The 21,120-nt window shown below is 37.5% G+C and overlaps 1 protein-coding gene across 1 annotated transcript in view; it reads left to right on the top strand.

Annotated features, from left to right (window-relative positions):
- Positions 1 to 21,120, top strand: part of NBAS (NBAS subunit of NRZ tethering complex) — a 194,984-nt gene that overhangs the window by 140,263 nt on the left and 33,601 nt on the right. Inside the window, 2 exon segments of the mRNA XM_063330494.1 lie at positions 2,241 to 2,330; positions 4,616 to 4,811. Of these exon segments, the coding sequence (XP_063186564.1) occupies positions 2,241 to 2,330; positions 4,616 to 4,811 (286 nt within the window).

The raw sequence follows: 21,120 nt of genomic DNA, 5'->3' as shown, positions 1-21,120 counted from the left end.
AGCTTTATAAGTATTCTTCTCGTTTTCTTTAGATATGCCATGTTAATGCCTTTTGGTGCTGTCTTTTTATTACAAACTTAATTAAAACACCACAAAAAGCAAATATTACAGAAAAATTTAAATTTGGCCTGTAAGCAGAACATTAATGAAGTGGCTTATATCTGTCTTCACTATGGGAATGTGTCTTAAGTTTTCTTGGCTTTTTTTTTTATTTTAAAACAAGCTTGAAAGCATGTCCTAGTGCGTGTACCTGCTTGCATAAAAAGATTACTTTAATACTGCCGGTCTTTTTACCGTTTGCACACTTCTGTACTATTGGTGTAAACTGAATTAGGAGGGGTTTTAATTTCCTTTTTTTTTTTTTTTTTTTTTTTACTGGAGCTTCCAGTTCTACTGTTTCTCGTTTTCTGGGAAAAATATAATTTTTCTTTTTTTTTCTCTCCCTTCCCCCCCCCCCCCGACTGAAATCATTGATGTCAATTTTGGTTGGTTTGTTTGTTTGTTTTTTGAAAATAGATTTTATCTTTTGAACTGACATTCTCTATCTTTGGGAATCTGAAATCCTGGATATTTCTGTACCATAAATTACAAAAAATTATAATTTGATTGTTATAAGTTGTTCTGAAGATGGTTAGAAAAATACCTAGATTTAAACTTCACTTTTCTAAAATTTGTTCAGGTGCCATGTGGTGGTATTGGTATTAACAATCACATTTCTCACACAGTCGTATATAACTTTTTTTTTTTTAGAGGAAAAGGCTACTGTTATGAGCTTTCTCCTCCTACTTTGAACTTTTGAGTGCGGTATAGCAATATAAAATGCCAACGATAAACCAAGGTTTTGTCGTGCAACAAATTATCTTGTGTCTGTTCTGAATGGAGTCACGTGTCAATTTTAAATCTAGTGTTGTTCACTGAAGTGCTGGTCACCTATTAAGATAAAAATAGAAAAGGTGAAAGCTCTGAATGCAGGAAGGCATTAAAGGCTATAAAAATTCAGGTCTCTGCTGTATAGTGTAATCATTTTTTAGGCAATAGATTTATCTTACTGAAGTAATAAATGACAAAATTATTCTTGACAAATTTGAGAAATATTGTAGTTATTTTTACACATTACAATCAGCTATATGGCATGTTTTGGCTTTAGAACAGTCAGAGTAGTCTGGACGTGTTCATTTTTATTAAGAGAACATACTGGAAGAGGCTGCCATTTTTAGTAGCAGAAGAGCTTTGATATGCTGATGAGCTGTAGAGCAAATACACTTTATCTCTAGGTTTAGTAAGCTAACTTTGGAACTATTTGCCCTTCTTTCTCTTTGTTCAGGGCAGCACTGACAAACTCTAAGATAGGTAAAACGTTGCTTTTCTAGTTCAGTCCGGGCATCATTGACGCTGCCGTGGTTTCCATGAAGAGCCACAGTGTAAAATCCCTCCCTCTTTCAGCACCAAGTCACATCTCAAGTTTGTTTTGCTGAAAATCTTAGCAGAAAACGTCACTTTCATTGCATTAGGAGTTGAAGCTTTTATTCCTACCAAAGTGGGGTTTTTTCCCAATATTTACTGCCCTTCGACCTGCAGAACACCACTGTAACTGGAACATCTGGTGGGCAGTGTGATTTAGCTTTTTCTCTTCCTACCCATGTATAGCCAATGCCATTTGATGGTTGGCTTAATACTGCCCTTTCCCACGTGCTGTTCTTGACCACGTGTTCCTTTTTAGTTTTGTTAGTTCTGGTAAACATCAACCTGATTAATCCAACTGAAGATGAGTCTCAGAGAGGTTGCGGGGGGGAAAATTCTGAATCAGCAGATAGGATTCTTTTGAGTCAAGTTACAGTCAAGTTGGTTTAAACCAGTAGTGATACTGCAAGATATTTCAAAAGAAAAGATGGTGACATTTGTATGTAACCTTTAATCTGTTTAGTCAATATTGATGAGCTCTTTAAGACAATGAGATTACATGTGGATATTTTGCTGAGCTAATCTGTGTTAGAAGTGCTAAATTTTAACTGTTCTTCTTTCTTTCAAGTTTCACTTCAAGTATTTTAGTATGTCTCTTTCCCACTTTTTTCTTGTTGCTCCTCATATTAGTTTAACATAAAAATAAAAGTACTAGTTAAGCAGTGAAAGTGGAAAATTGCTATAATTATTGAACAAGTTGTGTAAGTCCTAGAGGTGGACAGAATTAGATACAACATTAAGGACCAGTTTTATGGTAATTTTATGTCTTCCCTTGACAGTGGAAATGGTGGCTCATCTACAACAGTGAAAGATCCACTTGGAATCCTAGAAGGCATCGTTTCTGCAGTGCATGCAAGTGTTGAGAAAGGGTAAGAACGTACTGTATGGATTCTTTGGTTAAGACTTTGAAAGATACTTCTCATGAAAGCACTGAAGGTACGATTCTAAATATGGGTGATTTTTCTTCATGGGTATATATAATGGGTTTGCACTTAATTTCCTAAGACTTTATTTTGGAGCAGGCTGTCATTTATCTGGTTCAAAATCTGAGCGCTGACAGAAGCCTTTACTTGATCATTTGGAAGAAAGCAAGTCACTGAATCTAAAATATAGATAACTGTGTATTATGGTGACTCAAGAAAATGTTTTTTATGATATGACTAATGCAGATTGTACAACTACCAGGAGAACTTCACTGCATTTTTTTCAGTTTAGTAGGTAAATTACAAATAATGACGACTCACTTTCAGATATCTGAATTTAGATATCTGAGTTTGTCAACGCTTGTAGGGTATAGTGCAGAAACAATTTCACAAGTGCTGTATAATGCTTCACCACACTTTTTTGTCCTCTTTCTGGGTTGTCCTTATTTTAGGTCACGTAGCGGTCTGGATGTCTCGCTGACATTTTCCATTGCATTTCTAGTAAAGACGAAGAAGGAAAAAAATGTCAGTTTTTTTTCTAGATGTGCAAACTAAGAACTTGTGTATGATAAAAATAAAACAACCCATACTCTCTGGTAGCCAACACAAACAATTACACTATTGTGTGGAGGCTTCTCCACTGATATTAAATTAGTTAAATATTGGATATTGAAATAGACTGATGTCAAAATCTACAGCAAATCTCATTTGCGATATAAGGTAGAATGGGAGAGTCAATACTGTTTTATTCTGAGATACACTTTCTGGACTCTCTTATTTGTATACTTCATCAATATTTAACTGCTGAAACAGTAAGTTGGAGTCAAAGTCATTGTGATTATGGGAGATCGTTTACATCCATTTAAATACTTGTTCTTATTTATCTCTCTAAACCTGAGCTATTTAATTTATAAAATATAAATATTTCCCTTAGGAAAAAAATATATAAACGTCAGATGTGAGCTCTACAAAACTCTTGAAATACTCCAGATCATCCTCTTAATTCCCAAACTTTTAATTTACAGTTTGAATGCCGCCTGTTCAGCAGAGGCATGTCTAATTTAGCTGAAGTTCTGAGCTAACAGCATCATTCAGACAATATAAAGCCTAAGTAAAATTGAAATCCTTGTAATATGAAAACCTAAGCTGTCAATGTTTATTATTTCAGAGCTGCAAGACAGGTTAAATTGGTGTTTTCTGTCTGATATTGCTTTCCCATCTGTCTTGTTAAGACAAATAAGGGAACATTAGTTATAAATCACACTCCACCTGGAACCACTTTCTGGATTTTTAAATTTTTTTTAAGAAAAGAAAATTAGTTTAAAATACTACTCAAAGATAGCAGAATAACATTTACTGATTTGTTACATGTTAGTTTAGGCACATGACAGATTATTCTGTCCGGAACTGATGACTGGTTGGTGAGCTCATGGTAATCTGTGTACTGTAAGTGCTTTCACACAGTTAGAATGTATTCAGTATAATACACTTTTTAAATAGAATGATTTAATTAAGAGTTTTTCTAATTAGCCAAGTGAGGAAAATTCAAAAGCTTAAATTTTCTTTTTTTTCTTTTTTTTTCCCTTAACATCTCTTTTTTTTCTTTCTTGGGTTTATGGGCATTCTGCAATCATTATCATATTAGAAGATACAATAATCACGCTGGGTAGAGGTGGTGCAGAAAAAAAATAAGAAATGGCTCGAGCTACAATGAGGAGAAACTAATTTGTGTGTGTGTAGTGTAAAGGAGGGACTTGTAAGGAAAGAAAGAGAATATGGGGCAATATGAATAAGCGTTAGATATAAAAACGTCGTACTTTATGGAAAAGCGGCTCGACTGCTTGCATTTTAAGTCAGATGGCGTAGAAGTACAGGCATCAGTCAGGACCAGGCATCGTGAAAGGCCTGGATTTTCAGGTGCTGAAATCCAGCACCATTACGATACGACTGGCAGTCAAGCTACTATGTGAGAGAATATATAACTGTGTAGATGGATTTCTGTGGTATTACATGGTTATTTGAAGTTCAAAAAAAGTTCTTACCCCACTTAGCTTTAGGTACCTGATTTACGAGGGCTCGTTTCTCTGCATCCTCACAGAGGTGAGCTGTTCCGTTTCCAGTGTTACATATTTGTTAAATATTGAATGTACTTGTCAACAGCTTTGAAAATATATGTACTACTTTGATTAGGATTACCAAAGACTGTTTAACACAGCATTGTTTAATTACAGGGAGAAAGTAGTTTCTTCAGATGACCTTCTGGAGTGGTTGAGACCTTTCTGTGGTGATGACTCCCTAGCAGTGAAGCCTCGCATCAGAGTATTGCAAATTCTGGAGCAAGCCTTCCATCTCAGTGATGAGGATAGCAAGCTACTCGTGTACTTCAGGACGCAAGCTGTTCTCAAAGCTTGCTGGCCGGAAACAAAGGTATTAATGTTGATTGCTATAAATGATAGCATAAGACTGGTTTTATACAAGGATTATATGATGAAATGCTGGTTTGCAATATATGGTTGCGATGCATGCTGTTGTTACGGGAACTCATCCTACTTTCCTTTTGACTCAGGTTTCTAATACATTCCTTGAAAAAACATAGATATAAAGTTAATGGATTCCTCAGCTTTTGTTTGGGATGAGGAGTACATAATACCAAACTTGATTAAGCACTAATGACTTTCCTCCATGTGAAGCACTGACTTTGAAGTTTTTGTATCTTCTTCCCTTTTTGACCATTTTTTCTGTCAATTCTATTCTCCCTATTTATCTTCTACTAGGTGTAACGTTATAGTCAGAATTAGAATGAGAATTACTGGCTATTCTCTTTTTTTTTTTTTTTTTTTTTCCCCCTCGGGATCTTATTCCATGACTGTGTAGGTGGAACATTAAGGACACTATCAAATGCAAACCCTTAATTAATAGGGAATGCATTCAGTCACAGTTAGTCTGCTGTTGTCTCTTAGGGGGCAGCACCTAACAACTGAAAGACAGTAGTAGCTTAAAAACAGTTCACACCTTTAATTAGCCATGTGATGATTTTAAGATTTTTTCAGTGTGAAATCAGGAAAAAAAATAAGGTAAAATCATTGGTGAAAGAAGTTACTCTTAGTTATTTATTTCCACCTGAGAGAGACAGAGTACTTCTTGCTCAAGTTTTCGAGTCTAAACCAGATTAACCTTCCTTCTGAATTAAAGGGTGACATTTTTTAAGTATAAGCAAAAGTTATCTGAGACTAATAAGGATTATCTAGTGAATGCTCTCAGGAGAGAAAACACTTGAGTTTGTCAAGTAGAATATTAAAAAACATCCATATATACAAAAAGGCTCTTGTTGGTTATTCATTAATGTTTTAACTGCTTTATTTCATGACTCATTTTGGTGAAGTGCTTAATATCAACATGCATATTTTTAGAGGTTGTACATTTCTAAGTACAATAAAAATATACGAAAGAGTTAAGAGGAAAAAGTAATCTTGTCTTTGAAGCCTGTGCTGTTTTGAAGTCACGTGAGTATCACTTGCTGCATGTAGAATTATGCAGAAGCAGAGTTACTTTTCATCCGTTTTCTAAATGACTCCCCGCCATGGCAAGACCTTATGGAACTAAAATAGAATGTTTCTAATAGTTCCTCAAAAAAAATCTATGCACAAAAATATTTTGTATTCGTATCAAACAAAAGCAATATCTCAGTTTTGACTCACTGTGCGAAGATCATCCAAGGGAATAATCATAGTAAAAATCTTAAAAGAAAAAGAAAATGCTTATCTCTTGCTTTCTTTAGGAATTACTTTTTCTTTTGCATTCACAATGATACCAGCACTTAACTCCTCAGCTGCTCTTCAGGTGTCTGTCTGTGAATGGATTTTTCGTCTTCACTTCAGTCCTTTGTCAATATTTGTGTTGCCTGTGACCACTTTCCAATCCAAAAGCATTGCAAGTCTGAAAGAGTCAACTAGAGTATGTCTTAAGAAAAAAAGTTACAGATAGATAATAGCTTTCATCCATTTCTGTAGAAGGCAGAAAAAGAACCTGTATTTGACAGAAACCTTGTGAGACTCATTACACTTGTTTGAGAAATAGATAACTTTTATTTTCTTCCATAATCTGATAAATCAAAATGTATATAACTTTACAACATGAAAGTCGCATCCATTTGCTTTTATCTCGGGAGTGAATGGAATGCATTGCATATGCTGCTGGCTCAGGTGTAGCTCTCTGCCCACCTGGACCCCCAAGGCCCCCTCAGCCGGGCTGTCCCAGGTGCAGCACACCTGTTAAACCTCCTGTCGTTCTTCTTGGCCCAATCTTCCAGCCTGTTTAGGTTTCTCCATATACTATGTTAATAATTTCTGTTTCCTGAAGTGGTGGTTTTTTAGAATACTCTTTGTTTCGGAAAGGAAAACGCCTGTTTTTTGTGAGGGAAGAAGTTTGTACTTAGTACAAGCAGCGCTCCATTTGTTCCTAAAACAGAGTTGCTGATCACTTCAGTGCGCTCTACTCTTTTGCTGGTGAGCAAGCAAGTAGTGCAAGCAGCCATGTAGTAAAAAGCTCAAGTACTGTGCTAGATAAGCTCAAACCTTTCAGAGCTAATTATATGAAGATGCGCATACAATACTGTAATAAAGGTGTGCTTGGGATGCTATGTCAGTCTGTGCCTCGTCTGTAGGTATCAATTTCTCTAACATCACTGCACCTTTATTAATTTGGTCATCCTTTCTCATCCAGTGAGGTAGTAAACCCCTTGATCACATTTAAAAAAAAAAAAAAAAAAAGGTATTTTTAGGTTGTGGGGCGGGTGTGCTGGTTTGGTTTGTTGGTTTGGTTTCTTTTGGTTTTTGGGTTTTTTTTTTTGTTTTTTGTTTTTAAAGAACTTTAAATTGTAAGTATTTCAAAAAATGTATTCATTATCTTACTTCTAGATTGTTTTGTCCTTACTTGCTTGACTTTTCTTAAATGATTTTAAGGGATTCTTCTTTTCCTTTACCATTCCTTGGTACAAAGAGGGACAGCAGATTTTGTAAAGGATGGATGTGGATTTCTATTGAGTAAAGATAAGTTTAATGATATTGCAGTGTTCAATTACCAGAAAATGTGTGAAAGCCACCCTCTGTGTGTCTACTAATCCTCTTAGTCAGACTTTGCATACATCAAGGAGGGACTTAATATTTAATTATGCTCTAGGTGCTGTAAGTAGTGGTCCCACAAATCAATGTGCTGCTGGGAAACAGGCCAGCTCTTACAAAATTAAAAATGTGCTTTATGGAAGCAGCTACCTATCAAACAGTCAGAAACGCAGCAATTTCCAGTTCTTTAATGATTAGTTAACAAAATTAAAAATTCAGGGGTCCTCATTTTTCAAAGGCGTGAGAGTCCTTAATTCATATTCCAGTGGTATCCCATGCTACTGGAGGGAGGAGGCATGCGTTGTTTTAATCCCCTTGATGAATTTTATCTGAGCTCTTCAGGTTCTGTAATTTTCTAGTTAACTGGTGCATGAAAAATATGGGTCAAAATACTGCCTTTTTTATATATATAAAAAAATGTCGGGTGGGGCTGAGAAGAACATGGTTTAGAATATTCATATCAAATTTTAGCTGTATCAATCTAAGATGGGAAATCCATTTGTTTTCATATATTACATAAAAATGTAGTCTGTAATGACTCACAGCACTGTCTAACATATGCAAGGTACCAACTAACAGTTATGTGTTGTGTACGTTGTCGTTCAGTTCAGTGACCAGTTACAAGGCATAAGTTACAGTAATAAGAGTTGGGGTTTTGCCCCAGGAAGTTAGAGCAGCACTGACAAAGCTTCTCTAGGTAAACCAAGGGTTAGTTTAAGATAAGAAGTTAATAATTGTGAAGCTTATATAAGACACACCTTGTCTTGAAGGGATTGTGTAATTATTATGCAAATGCAAAATGTAATTACTGTTTGCATGCTACTTAAATGCAAATAGCTTTGTCATTTGGAGAAGGTAATTTCATTTAGCCTTTCCCCTCATATTGTTATATTATGTTTTTTTCATGATCTTGTGGTATACAGAGCTGCTGAGCGCTAAGCATTTTTGAAATTTGGAAAGGATATCTAATACGAATTTAAGATTCTAACTTGAGGCACCTTTCTTATTTTATCTGTTTTTTTTTTTTTTCCTTTTCCTGGTTTCACCTGGGATAGTTACTTTTCTTTCTAGTAACTGCTGATGTGAGAATGGTGCTGGTAATGCATATTGTTTTAGCTGTTGCCAGATGATGTTAGTCAAGGACTCTTTCAGCTTCCTATAGAAGCTGAGAGGGAGCATGGACAGGACAAGCTGGCCAAAGGAATATTCCATACCACAGACGCCATGCTCGGTATATAGATGGGGGTTGGCTGGGGGACAGGAGTCTGCAGTCACTGCTTGGGATGGACTGGGCAACTGATCATCGGGTGGCGAGAGCAACTTGTGTTATATCACCTTATTTTGTATATTCTTTTACCATTATTGTTGTTATTTTCCTTTTCTGTGATTGTTCTATTAAACTGTCTTTATCTCAGCCCACAAGGTTTTGGGTTTTTTTTCCCCTTTCCCTTCCTTTTCTTCTTCTCCTACCCTTGTGGGGGAGTGAGCGAGTGGCTGTGTGGTCCTACTTGCTGGTTGGGGTTAAACCCTGACATTCCCAAAAGTTTAGCTTTAAAAAATGCATGATTAATTTGCACTTGTGTTGTGTACATCGCGTGCACGTTTGCCCTTCCTTCATATAGGCAATTTATGTATGCCTTATCCAAGTTTTCTGTCTCAGCAACCTCAGTAACATAATGGCTTTCTGAGAACTTGGGTATGGCTTGTCAAGCCTCCATTGCTCTTTTGTCCTTCTTCCCCCAGTTATATCAAAAATGTATATCTGCTTACATGATTCTTCATGTAACTTTATAAAGAAAGGTCTCAATGGGAATAAGTCAACATACGATGATTTTCAACTTTTTCCAATTGCCTCTACTTGTGTCAGAGAGATTTAAATGTAAGGATTTGGAAAGCACAGTGAGATGTAAGAATTCCCAAGTCATTTTGCTGAAGTCAGGTAACAATGACCTGTATTTAGCCTGATCTGGCAAAATACAAGCGAAGAAGCTGTATCTCTTTAATCCTCAGCCATCTTTTATTTGTGAAAAATGCTTAAGTAGAAGAAAGATTTATGGTCCTATCAACTTTGAGTAGATTTGTTATGATGTTGTTTATAATTCTTGAGACATTGTTTCTCTAGTGGTAATGCATAAAAATTAAGTTTAAGAAATTTAATTTAAGTTTTAATTAATATTTTAAAACACTAATTTCCGTTCCTTGAAGGTGCAATTTATCCATATGAGAACATGTGAAATGTATTTTTTCTGGGAACATAAATTGTAGCCTGTATGATTAATTAAATACTTTAAGATGCAAATGAAATATTTTCCATTAACTACACAAGTAAAATGGATAAGACAAAGTGGAGAGAAAAGCAGTATAGCTCGAGTGAACACGATGGTTTTGAATGCACGCCCTGGGTACTACAGTATTCTGTGGCTAGCAGCAGTTGCTTCAGAGGAAGATAAGAGCGCTCTGGAGTGGATTCATGGAGGATAATTCACCTTCTGTAATAAGTCTTTTGTAATGAAGGTATAAGTGGAGAATGGTTTAAACATAGCATATGCTGCTTTTATCTCAGTTTCAGAAAAATTAAGAGTCATTAGTGATGTGCTTAGAGTTTATTAGTATGTTGCAAAGAAATTGGTGGATGAACTGTGATTCAGCCTTGGGTGTCGTGCTGAATTCATCGAGTGCAAAACATGCTGAAACTTTGTGGAAGGATTTTTTTTTTTTTTGTTACCTCTTTATGTGGTGGTGTTCTGTTTTACAGGATAGTAAAATCCAGAAAATCAAAATCCCTCCTCTGTTTTACGCACTTCATCACTTTTTTTTCCTTATTCTGTTGTTTACTCAGTCTAAATAAACAATTCCAATCACGTACCTCATCCACAGTGCTTTCTACATCTAAGTATTCTCCCCTCTGTCTCGGAGCCCACTGTGATACTCGGTATACCTCCTGAAAGGAGGCAATTGGAGAAGTGAATGTGATGTTCTTGTGGAAATTAACAGCCTGTGTTTATGCATCCCAACACCTTGATTGCTCTCTTGACTTCAGCTACATTAACCAGAGGTCTTTGAATTTCATTCAGTGGGGCTCAGGTTCCTGTTTTGACTCGATGAGGCTAATTTAGCATATCTTAAAATGTGATGGTTTTACCTTTGTTACATTTTATTTGCCATCATAGGGTCATTTACTTATCCTAGATTTATTTTTTTTTTAAATCAATTGAAGATTTTTTTTTTCTATGGTGTCCTTGACAAACATAAACTAGCTCATTTGTGTGCAGTATTATCTGTTCAATGCTTGCAGTCCTCCAAAACCATCATTTTATTTAGATAAGCAAAGAAGCAGTCATAAAATCATGAGAAATTCTACTTTTTAGCTTCACTATGTGATCATAAACTGTTTTTTTTGCTTTGTGTTTTTTGGTTTTGTTCCTGTTAGCAGATCAAGTTCTTCAGTGGTTTCTAGTCAGCAATGTTGATAAAAGCCTTTTGAAAATATAAGTAAAGTGTAAAACTTCTTTTCTTTATGTATTATCTTGTTAATATCTAAATGAGTATTTTGTATTAATAATTATGATGCCATGCTTTTTTTTCCAAACAGCCTTTTCTTATTCTGTCAACTGTCTTGCTAGCTGACACTTTTTATTTTGAGGTCTGTAAACTCTGTATCATCTGAGGAGCCCCACTCAGATATTCTTAAAATAGTGCATACTTCATAGTAATTTCATAGTTCATGTTGATTGAGAGAGTGAGGGTTTTTCCCATATTGTTGCTGTTACGACACAGGGACTCGGCTGTGATGACTGACTGCTAGGACTTTCACTAACATCAAATCGAAAGGAAAACCACCAATTGCCATTTGGTGTGACAGTCCGTGATGCTGCCTACCTTTTTCTGATTATTTTTATGGCTGCATCTGAGCTACTTGGTTTTTTTCAGTTTTTACAGCTTAAATAATTTTTTGGTGTCCATCCACTTGGTACTTTATGTGCTCCTGGTCTAGGTCATAAATATGGATGGAATTTTGCTTTAAAAGTTGAAGTCTTTCTTTTCTATTTTTTACTGAAAATAGTAGTACTGAAATATTATTTAAAACTTGAGTCAACATCAACATCCTGTTGTTCCCAAAAGAGAGTATCACCGTTTATTGTGGGTTGTTCTTTCTAAAAATGCATCTTTTGCTTTGTCAGTTTAGCCTATTTGCAGGATGACATTTTGGAAAGATTAATTTTGAGAGGTTTTCCTTTACATGAAAACAGCTTTTAAAATCGTTTTTCCTCTATTAGCAAGAATTGCAGACTTACCAAGACAACAGTTACACATACAGCTGAGTACTGGGAGCTTGTGCATGCGCTGCTGCTTGATGGTAGTGATGGTCAGAAAAGGTAAATTGAAGAGCCACTTGCATAAGGTACGGCGGGAAATGGCTGTCGTTGATTTAACAGCCTAAAGTTAAAAGTAATACTTAAGAATTAAAATCTTGCCACTTCTAGGCGTGTCTTCCAACACTCTGTTCTGTTCTAAATGTAGATTGTACTAATTATTACCTAGATTATGAATTATGAAACTGAATAGTAGCTGGTGCATACAAGTGAACTGACTTACATGTTTTTAAGTCCCTCATGTTGCACAGATGTTAGTTTTAGCCATGATTTACAAAGATCCAAAATTTTACCTATTAACTGACACCTAGTCAATATGCATTTTAAATTACACATCTATTAATCCTGTCTCTTTCAGTTCTAGCTAGGTAGATACATAAATCTTTCAAATGCATATTTTTTTTTCTTTATTTGCCCTTATCTCTCTGTCAATATCTATGTACAGTCTTCAGAGGCTTTCTCTGTGCTGAAATGTGTTTGCAGATTAGGACATAGTCTCCTGCAGAATACAAATGAATGGATTTTATTTTCTGCACGAGTTACGCATTTTTATGCATTTGGCAACGCGTTTGTGTTTACTGAATCTATATGCACTTCTTAGTGAGCTGCATGTCAAGCAGATAAGGAATTAAACAATATATAAATCACTTGAGAAGGAAAAAAGTTCCTAGGTATTTCTACAAGACATGTGGCTGAGCCTTTGTTTATTTCATCACCAGTAGGCTTCTGGTTGATTTGTTTTTAAACTTGAATCCCATAATTTGCTTATCCTGTTCACTGGCTTTGGTTTGAGCAGGATTTGACCTGTGAGATTATGCGCATCCCGTTAGTATCTGTGTGCAGCAGGCTTTCATTTGTGGTCAGCACTCATGGTCGTAAGCCCAGCTTTGGGGGAAAGGGCAAGAAAGCCTGACCTCAGAGTTCTCCCTCCTTTGGGGTGCAACGTACGTGTTGTGAACTCTGAGTTTGTCGTGCAAAACTCTTGACTTCAGTTTTAATTTTGTGGTGGTTGCTCTAAGATTGTTGTTTTGATAGCAGACGCTTCTCTCCTCTCCAGTCTGTCAGGCAGTGGCTCTTTTTCCAAAGTCGGGGTCATAGCAGCCCACGTTCTCATTGTCAGTTCAGGACTTGGAATACGCTCCATGAAGAACTCCTGTCTCCTTGTTGGTATTAAACTTAAATGGAGGGGAGATGTGAGGTAAGCCTATGCATCACTGTCTCGCATTACATTCCCTCTAGTAAAGGAAATCAACAGTACTTTGAATGTGGTGGCGTTTTTTTGGGTTTTTTGGTTTTCTTTTTTTAAGTGGCTATTCCTTAATAAAGCTGTTGCATTTTATTAACTGGGGTAACTCCGTAAGCATAACTTCAGAATTGCTTCTTTCAAGCCAGGAAATTTAATCTGCGGCATTGCTCCAGCCTCCAAACTAGGTCATGTTTTTCCTACAGTGTTATTTCATAAAATAGAACTAAATTCCATCATTATGTGGGGGCATTTGTGAGCCCAGTAGAACAGTTTTTAAAAAGTTACCATCTCTCAGCTGTGACTTACTACCATGTAATACGTTTCCATTTACCAAGATCCAAAATGGATTGGAAGTAGGATTATCCACATACGAACGCGGGCAGATGGAGAAAATAAGATGAAAAAGTCTCATTTAAAACTGACAGGTTCCTCTGCCATGAGGGAAATGTATTTGGAATATATTTCTGAGAAGGCAAAACTCACTTGTGCTAAAGGAAAGACGGACTTCTCAAATGACACGCATTGGCATACTTCTTTTTTTTTTTAATGGAACTTAGTGCACAGGAAATCTTTGAACTTGCCAGGTTTACAATTTAGTTGTACATATGTGCTCATTAAATTGCACTTCTCTGATCCAACAGTGGTGTGAGTAAACTAACACTTTTATAATCTAAACCACAACTTTCCATGGGTTTTCTCAAAAGTTTTTATCAGCTTTCCAAAAATAGGAAGTGCAGCACCAAGACTGAATGCTCATTAAGGGAACAGATTATGTCAGTGCCTCATAGTAGTCATTTGGCAGTATTCCTTTTCCTAGGAAATCTTTTGAATTTAATTCTAAAGCATTGTGAATATTTAAAGTATATAACGCCTAGTGCTATATAAATGTGTTCTTAATTGCCTTTAACTGTATATATGGCAATATAATGTAAATTTTAATTAGTGCATGAGTACATAAAAAATGTCAATGCTAGTTCAGGTCAAGGTCCGGTTCAGCCCAGTATTTTGTCTCCAACAGTGGACAAAAAAAACAGACATGGAAGGAAGAGTAGAAAAAGTAAAAGTATATGTGAAACTTACTCCCATATTGCCCTCTTCTGTGGGCAGTCAGAGGGGGTTAATTAGGAATGAGAACTGGAAACAACTCTGTGTAGAGAAGCTGTAAATTCAAATGTTACTGTGGCAAGACCAAGTAAGTGGAATCTTGATAAAATCAAATAAAGATGATTGATAGGCAGGAATAATTTACTGGAAAGATTTTACACGTTTACACCTTGAACTTGTTTACTTAAGTCAAAAGACTGTCTCTTAGGAAGCATTCTAGCTCAAACAGAAGTTACAATTTTAGTGCAAAATTATGGGATAAAATTGTGCACAGAGCTATGTAGATTATCAGAATAGATTGCAGTAATGGCTTCCTCCACCACTGAAATCTCTAAAACTTTGGAGAATTATACTATAAATATAGTGAGGAGAAAGAGCAGTAGTGTGAGAAATAAGTTCTGGTCCAAATGAAATAGGCTCAGGCAGAATCCTCTGTTAAGCACATTTTTATTCACGTTCTTGCAAGAGCGGGTGACCTAGCAAGTAGGCACACTTTCAGTTCTTGAAACACACCTTTTTATTTCCTAATCCTAGCCAAATTTTTCCCTCCCCTGTTTCCCATTGGTTAGGTACTCCAGGGTTCAGAGTCTGTCCGAGGCGCCTAAAATTCTTCCTGGATGTCTTGCCTCTGTTTACTTCTCTTTATGCTAGACCTAAAGGGATTATCTGACTAGTTTATTTCTTTCCTTTTTGGTAAAAAAAATTGCTCAATGTCATTAGCCATGGTTAAATGTTTGCCTACCCTTCTAGACACTAATGCAGTATGAATCAGTTTGTCCTTTTTTCTGTGTGATAAGAGATGTTCTACAAGCTTTGCTGGAGCCTCTTTGTCTTAGTCATTCCCTTATCATGTCACCTCTGATGGAAACGGCTTTTCTCCTCTGCAAAAGCAACACCTGCCTTTCTTACAGTAGTTCCCTGCTTTTCCTCCTTCTTGGGATCTCTGACTTCCAGTGTATGTCTCACAAAACAGATTCACTCGCTAGTTGTTAACCTCTCCGGCTATATGTGAGGTCTCCCCTTAACCTGCCTTTAACCAGGTATCTCAAACTGCCCGTGCCCAAGCTTGCAGTTCTGCTCTCATGGTTACTCTTGACTCCTTTCTTCATGTACAGTCTTGCCCCTGCGCTGGTAGGCGGGTGGCTGAGTGACATGGTTGTTCATTCTTCCAAGCCTATTACTACTCTCCCCAGCCTCACCCTGTTGTGTCTTTGAGGATTTCCCTCTCAATCACAACTTAAAAGTTTTCTTTTAAAAGAAACCCTGGTTTAGAAATAATGGGATGCTGGTCGTCTGTTGGGGAGTAGAGCGCTTGTGGTTTTGCCTTTAAAAAAGGTTTGCTCTTGCTCTGGGATGTGAAGGTTTTGAATAAGATGTTTCAATATGTGCTTGTGCTTTTGCTTTGTTTCACAAGTATATAATGTGTCTAACATCAAGGTTGACAGGATTTCTAGCATCCTGAAACAGTTTGAAGAGAATGAAAGGAGCCTTTAAAAGCTCCTAATCTTATCTTTGCTGGGTCGGTACCTATACAATTTCAGGAACAGTTGTACACTTTTGCAGTTTGTTTTTTACTGGTGATTTTTCACATTTGTGTTCATTTTGTGAGTAATTAACTTTTAAATACCTGTTTAACCTAGGTTGTAATTTGATATGTCCTTTGTAGCAAGCTTTTAACTTTGCGACCTTCTACTGTAAGTAGGTTTCAGTAACTTAACGTTTATGCAGACTTTTCAGTAGCCACACAGATCCCAGCAGAATAGGGGACGGCAGACTACAAGTTCACCCACAAAATGGGAAGATTATTTTCTTCGGTGACCAGCCCCATCTGGCCTGTTTGTTTAGGAAGGGCAGTATTTTCTTTGCTGATTTATCTAATTCGATTGTAAGCTCCTTGAGGCAAGACTGTTGTATTTTTCTGCCTTGAACAGCACACCAAAATGACAATTACAGAAATTCTATCAAATTGTTATCAGTCCTTTCAGTCACTGTTTACAAACCACGTTAAGCCCTGTCTAATGAGTGGAAGCAAGTTTTAGCATCAGCATTCCCTATCTTGAAACTGAATAAAATCTTTCACGTCAGATCTACCTGTTATTTTAAAGTGCAGCATAGATGAATTCTCTACCACTAGAACTTGGAGAGCGGGGGATGATAAATAAAAGTGTAGTGTATTTTACAAGGGAGTCCTGACATACTGAAAACGTAGTGTAGCAAGAAGGGACTACTCAAATGCCTGCTTAGTATTTCTATTTTCAATGCTATATTAATTCAAATTGATGCTGCAGTGTCGAACACAAACATATTTTGAAATATTTACATCTACAATTTGGTGGGTGTAATAAAATGAATTTTATGATCACGTAAATCAGTAGGTTTTTGGTGGCAGCTCTTGGAAACCGCAAATGTCTCTGCCTTTAATATAGTGGGTTGGGTTTAAGCATGGATGTAGCTTTTCTCAATAAACAAGCAATTATAATGAAGGGAAATACTTTTCTGAGTTCTATATCTTGATTCTTTGGTTACAATTATCAATTATTTCCTTAAAACATTAGTAGTGAACAAAATCTGTTTGATGAAAACCATGGCTCTGCTGTGCTCACAGGGAGTAAGAATGTAATTGGCAGAACAGATTTCCTTGGGCAGAGGGAGGTGGAGGTCTGTCTGCGTTAGTTTTTCTGCTCACCGTTCTTGTATGTAAATAGGCAGCATTTTGTATTTTATCTCAGGGGAAAGAGAGGACTGGATTGGCTGGATCTCTTTATTGGCATTTCAGTTTTTTAAACAAAACTTCAGGTTATCAGCCAAGTCAGTCAGCACCAGATTCTCAAATTATATAGCTATAGCAATAAAGCATTTACAACTCTATTAGATGTCTCTGTCCTTTAGGATCAGGAGAACATTATATAGTGGATATTAATGCCTCAGGGACACAATTTAGATACAGCAACATTCCGCTGTTGCTGTAAGTACTGATTTTAAGCTAACTTCAAGAGTGAGATAATGTACTGAACTAAACAACTGATCCTGCAGTCTGCCATGCCGAAGGTTTTATTTATCATTCATGTATGATGTCCACAGCTTTATTTATCATTCTTCAAGTGTACCATCTTATAATTTTTATAAAATACTAGTTTCTGAAAGCTACAGAACAAACTTTTGAGGGAACTTTTCATATTTCAATACTCACATGGTGAGTACCTGTAAAGTAATAACAAATCTATGGAACGAGATGATAAGTCAAAAGTTTGTGCATTGAAAGTGGATAAAGCATATTATGCGGTTTCAATATTTTGGGCATCTAGTAGGATCTAATCTGTGAGGGAAGAGAACTATATAAATCTTTGAAAGATTTTATCATCAGGCAGAACAGTGTGGGGTTTTATTTGAGGAGGGATTGTAAGTGCATTAAGTTTTTATTTCAGCACTGGATAAAAAAAACACGCCTTCCAATTTTGCTCAGGGTGGCTGAGTTCAGATAAAAAGGGTATGTTTGTGCTCAGGTGATGTACTCTTGAAGAGACTACAAGTAACTCAACCAACGGCCAAGTTCTTCTTATCATTTATACTTTAGCAGTAAAAGCATACATACTTATATGCTTCACGTGTTTTTTATATAAAACCAAATGTGTTTTTTTTTTTTTAAAGTTTCTGGGAATCTTGTCTGATGTAGCTTCCTACTAGCAAAATGATGTCAAAACTGAGAGAGATATGGTCTGAAGTTGCGTCAGGGGGGGTTTAGGTTAGGTATTAGGAAGAGTTACTTTACTGAAAGAGTGGTCAGGCACTGGAACAGCCTGCCCAGGGAGGTGGTTGAGTCACCATCCCTAGAGGTATTTAAGAAACGTCTAGATGTGGCACTTCAGGGCATGCTCTAGTGGCAGAGATTGTAGAATGTTTGGTTGGACTCGATCTTAAGGGTCCTTCCCAACCATGAAGATTCTGTGATTCTGTGATATTTTGGCCAATTGTTTGATAAATAAGTGGACTCCAGGAATATATTTTTCAGCAATGTTTTAATTTTCTTAAGATTTGCAAGTTACAGCAAGTTCACAACTGTCCCTGTAAGAGGATGGGTGACTGAACTAATGCTGTGTCAAGTCTCTGCTATTGGTAAGCAGACCATAACTACTTGAGGAAAAATAGCTGTTTTGGTGGCTAAACTCAAGTAATTCAATAAGGTGTATTATGTGGCTGTGCTTAAAAACTGGCCTGGCAAGATGATGGAGCAGATCCTCCTGGGATCTCAGCTAAGGCAGATGGAAAATAAGGAGGTGATTGGTGATAGCCAACTTGGCTTCACCAAAGGCAAATTGTGCCTGACAAATTTGGTGGCCTTCTATGATGTTGCCACAGCATTGGTAGATAAGGAGAGAGCAACCGACGTCATCTACCTGGACTTATGCAAAACGTTTGACAGTGTCCCCCATGAAATCCTGTTGTCCAAATTGGAAAAGCATGGATTTGATGGATGGACCACTCAATGGATAAGGAACTGGCTAGATGGCCACACCTGGCGTTCCTCAGGGGTCAGTACTAGGACAGGCACTGTTTAACATCTATGTTGGCGACATGGACAGTGGGATTGAGTGCACCCTCAGCAAGTTTGCCAACACCACCAAGCTGTGTGGCATGGTCGACACACTGGAGGGAAGGGGTGCCATCCAGAGGGACCTTGACAGGCTTGAGAGGTGGGCACAGGCAAACCTCATGAAGTTCAGCCAGGCCAAGTGCAAGGTCCTGCACCTGAGTCATGGCAATCCCAGGCACAAATACAGGTTGGGTGGAGAATGGCTTGAGCGCAGCCCTGAGGAGAAGGACTTGGGGGTGCTGGTGGATGAGAAGCTCAACATGAGCAGGCAATGTGCACTTGCAGCCCAGAAAGCCAACCACGTCCTGGGCCGCATCAAAAGAAGCGTGGCCAGCAGTTTGAGGGAGGTGATTCTGTCCCTCTACTCCACTCTGGTGAGACCCCACCTGGAGTACTGCATCCAGCTCTGGAGTCCCCAGCACAAGAAGGACATGGACCTGTTGGAACTGGTCCAGCAGAGGGCCATGAAGATGATCCGAGGGCTGGAGCATCTCTCCTATGAGGACAGGCTGAGAGAGTTGGGGCTATTCAGCCTGGAGAAGAGAAGACTCTGGGGAGACCTTATAGCGGCCTTCCAGTACCTGAAGGGGGCCTACAGGAAAGCTGGGGAGGGACTCTTTATCAGGGAGTGTAATGATAGGACACTGGGTAACAGCTCCAAATTGAAAGATGGGAGATTTAGGTAAGATATCAGGAAGAAATTGTTTACTGTGAGGGTGGTGAGACACTGGATCAGGTTGCCCAGGGAAGCTGTGGATGCCCCATCCCTGGAAGTGTTCAAGGCCAGGCTGGATGGGGCTTTGAGCAACCCAGAGGTGTCCCTGCCCATGGCAGGGGGGTTGGAACCAGATGATTGTTAAGGTAGGTCCCTTCCAACCTGAACCATTCTATGATTCTGTACATCTCCGACAAAAAGAAAATCTGGCTTTTGTCTTCTGGCATGCCATAGCTGCTACACGCTGTAGCTGCAGTTGGCATTCCCATTCAGGAATGTGGTTAATTTCGTGTCATGGACAACTTTTGAGAAAGGCGGACTAATTTTTGCCTTTATTAAGTGGTGATAATATGGGATGAGTCAGAACTACTTTATGAGCCATCCTAAAGGCTGCTAATTAATAACAGGAGAAACTGGGAAAAGATGTAAAATCAAAGTCCTCAGGAGGAGAACGTACAATGAAGAGGAGTTTGCACTGGTTCAGACAGCTGCTAGTATCTAATGCAGTTTTAAGCATCACTCAGTACTGTTTCTGTAGCCTGTATTTTGTTTTCTTAGTTTCCTATATATTCTTTTAAGGAACATTAGCATATGCAGATGTTTGCATAATCTTGCTTTTTAAACATATGTCGTCCCTCATCGATAATGAAATTGTGTATTTTAACAGTTTAACATAAGGTTTAGTTTTACTTAATTTGTATTTCGTTTTATAATCTATCATGAGTATAATTTCTGAAATTAATTCCCCTAATTGATTTTCCCGTAGTGGTAAATATTTGTGCTGCCTTTTATTTTCATGAAAAACATGACACCAGCTGTGTTCCACTGCCAAAGAGAAGGCATGAAACTAGGGAAAAATCAGGACAGAGTTGAGCAAATCTGTTGTTAAAAATGAAAGTCTTTGCTTTACTTTTCCTTGCTTTTGTGTCTTTGTTGTGTGGTTTTTTTTTTTTCTTTCATATTCCTTTGGGATCATCTGAAGTTCAAGCATGCTCCTTACTGCACGCCTCATTATTCTCTTTAGTGACAGATTCTTCTTTACAGGCACTTGCGCTATCAGGGCTGTGAGCAGTTTGTGGCAGGTTTTGAGTATTTTAGAAGGATTATTTTGATTTTTGTTTTTTTTTTAAAAAAAAAAAAGGGAGGAAGGGAAAGCTGAGTTATAGTATCCATTACCATGGTTTAAAGATACTGGTAGAAATGTGGTGCCTTGTTGCATTGCAATGTTCAGAGTTACCTGAATAGATCGCTCAGAGTCGCTGCAAAGGAAGTGTTTAGTTAAAAGTGGAAATTTTGATCTTTTTGCTGTGTTATTACAACAAAACAACAGGCTTAACTAACCATGGCAACTTCATCTCGGGTAGCTTTCACCTCTGTTAAGATGAAATTTCTACTTTTTGACAGAGCATGCTCTGTTTCTGCTGCCTGAGGTGGCTGCTTCCTCACCGTGCTCTCCCTCAGCCTTGGAAAGAGGAGACAATAACAGAGGAAAGTGTATGTTGCCTCTGTGTGTGTGTGTATATTATACCTATGTATGTGTGTATATATATATACACACACATGTATATGTGTACCAAATATAAATAA

Source organism: Chroicocephalus ridibundus, chromosome 3, assembly GCF_963924245.1.
Source record: "Chroicocephalus ridibundus chromosome 3, bChrRid1.1, whole genome shotgun sequence".
Classification (NCBI taxonomy): domain Eukaryota; kingdom Metazoa; phylum Chordata; class Aves; order Charadriiformes; family Laridae; genus Chroicocephalus; species Chroicocephalus ridibundus.
This window is presented reverse-complemented; position numbering and strand designations above follow the sequence as displayed.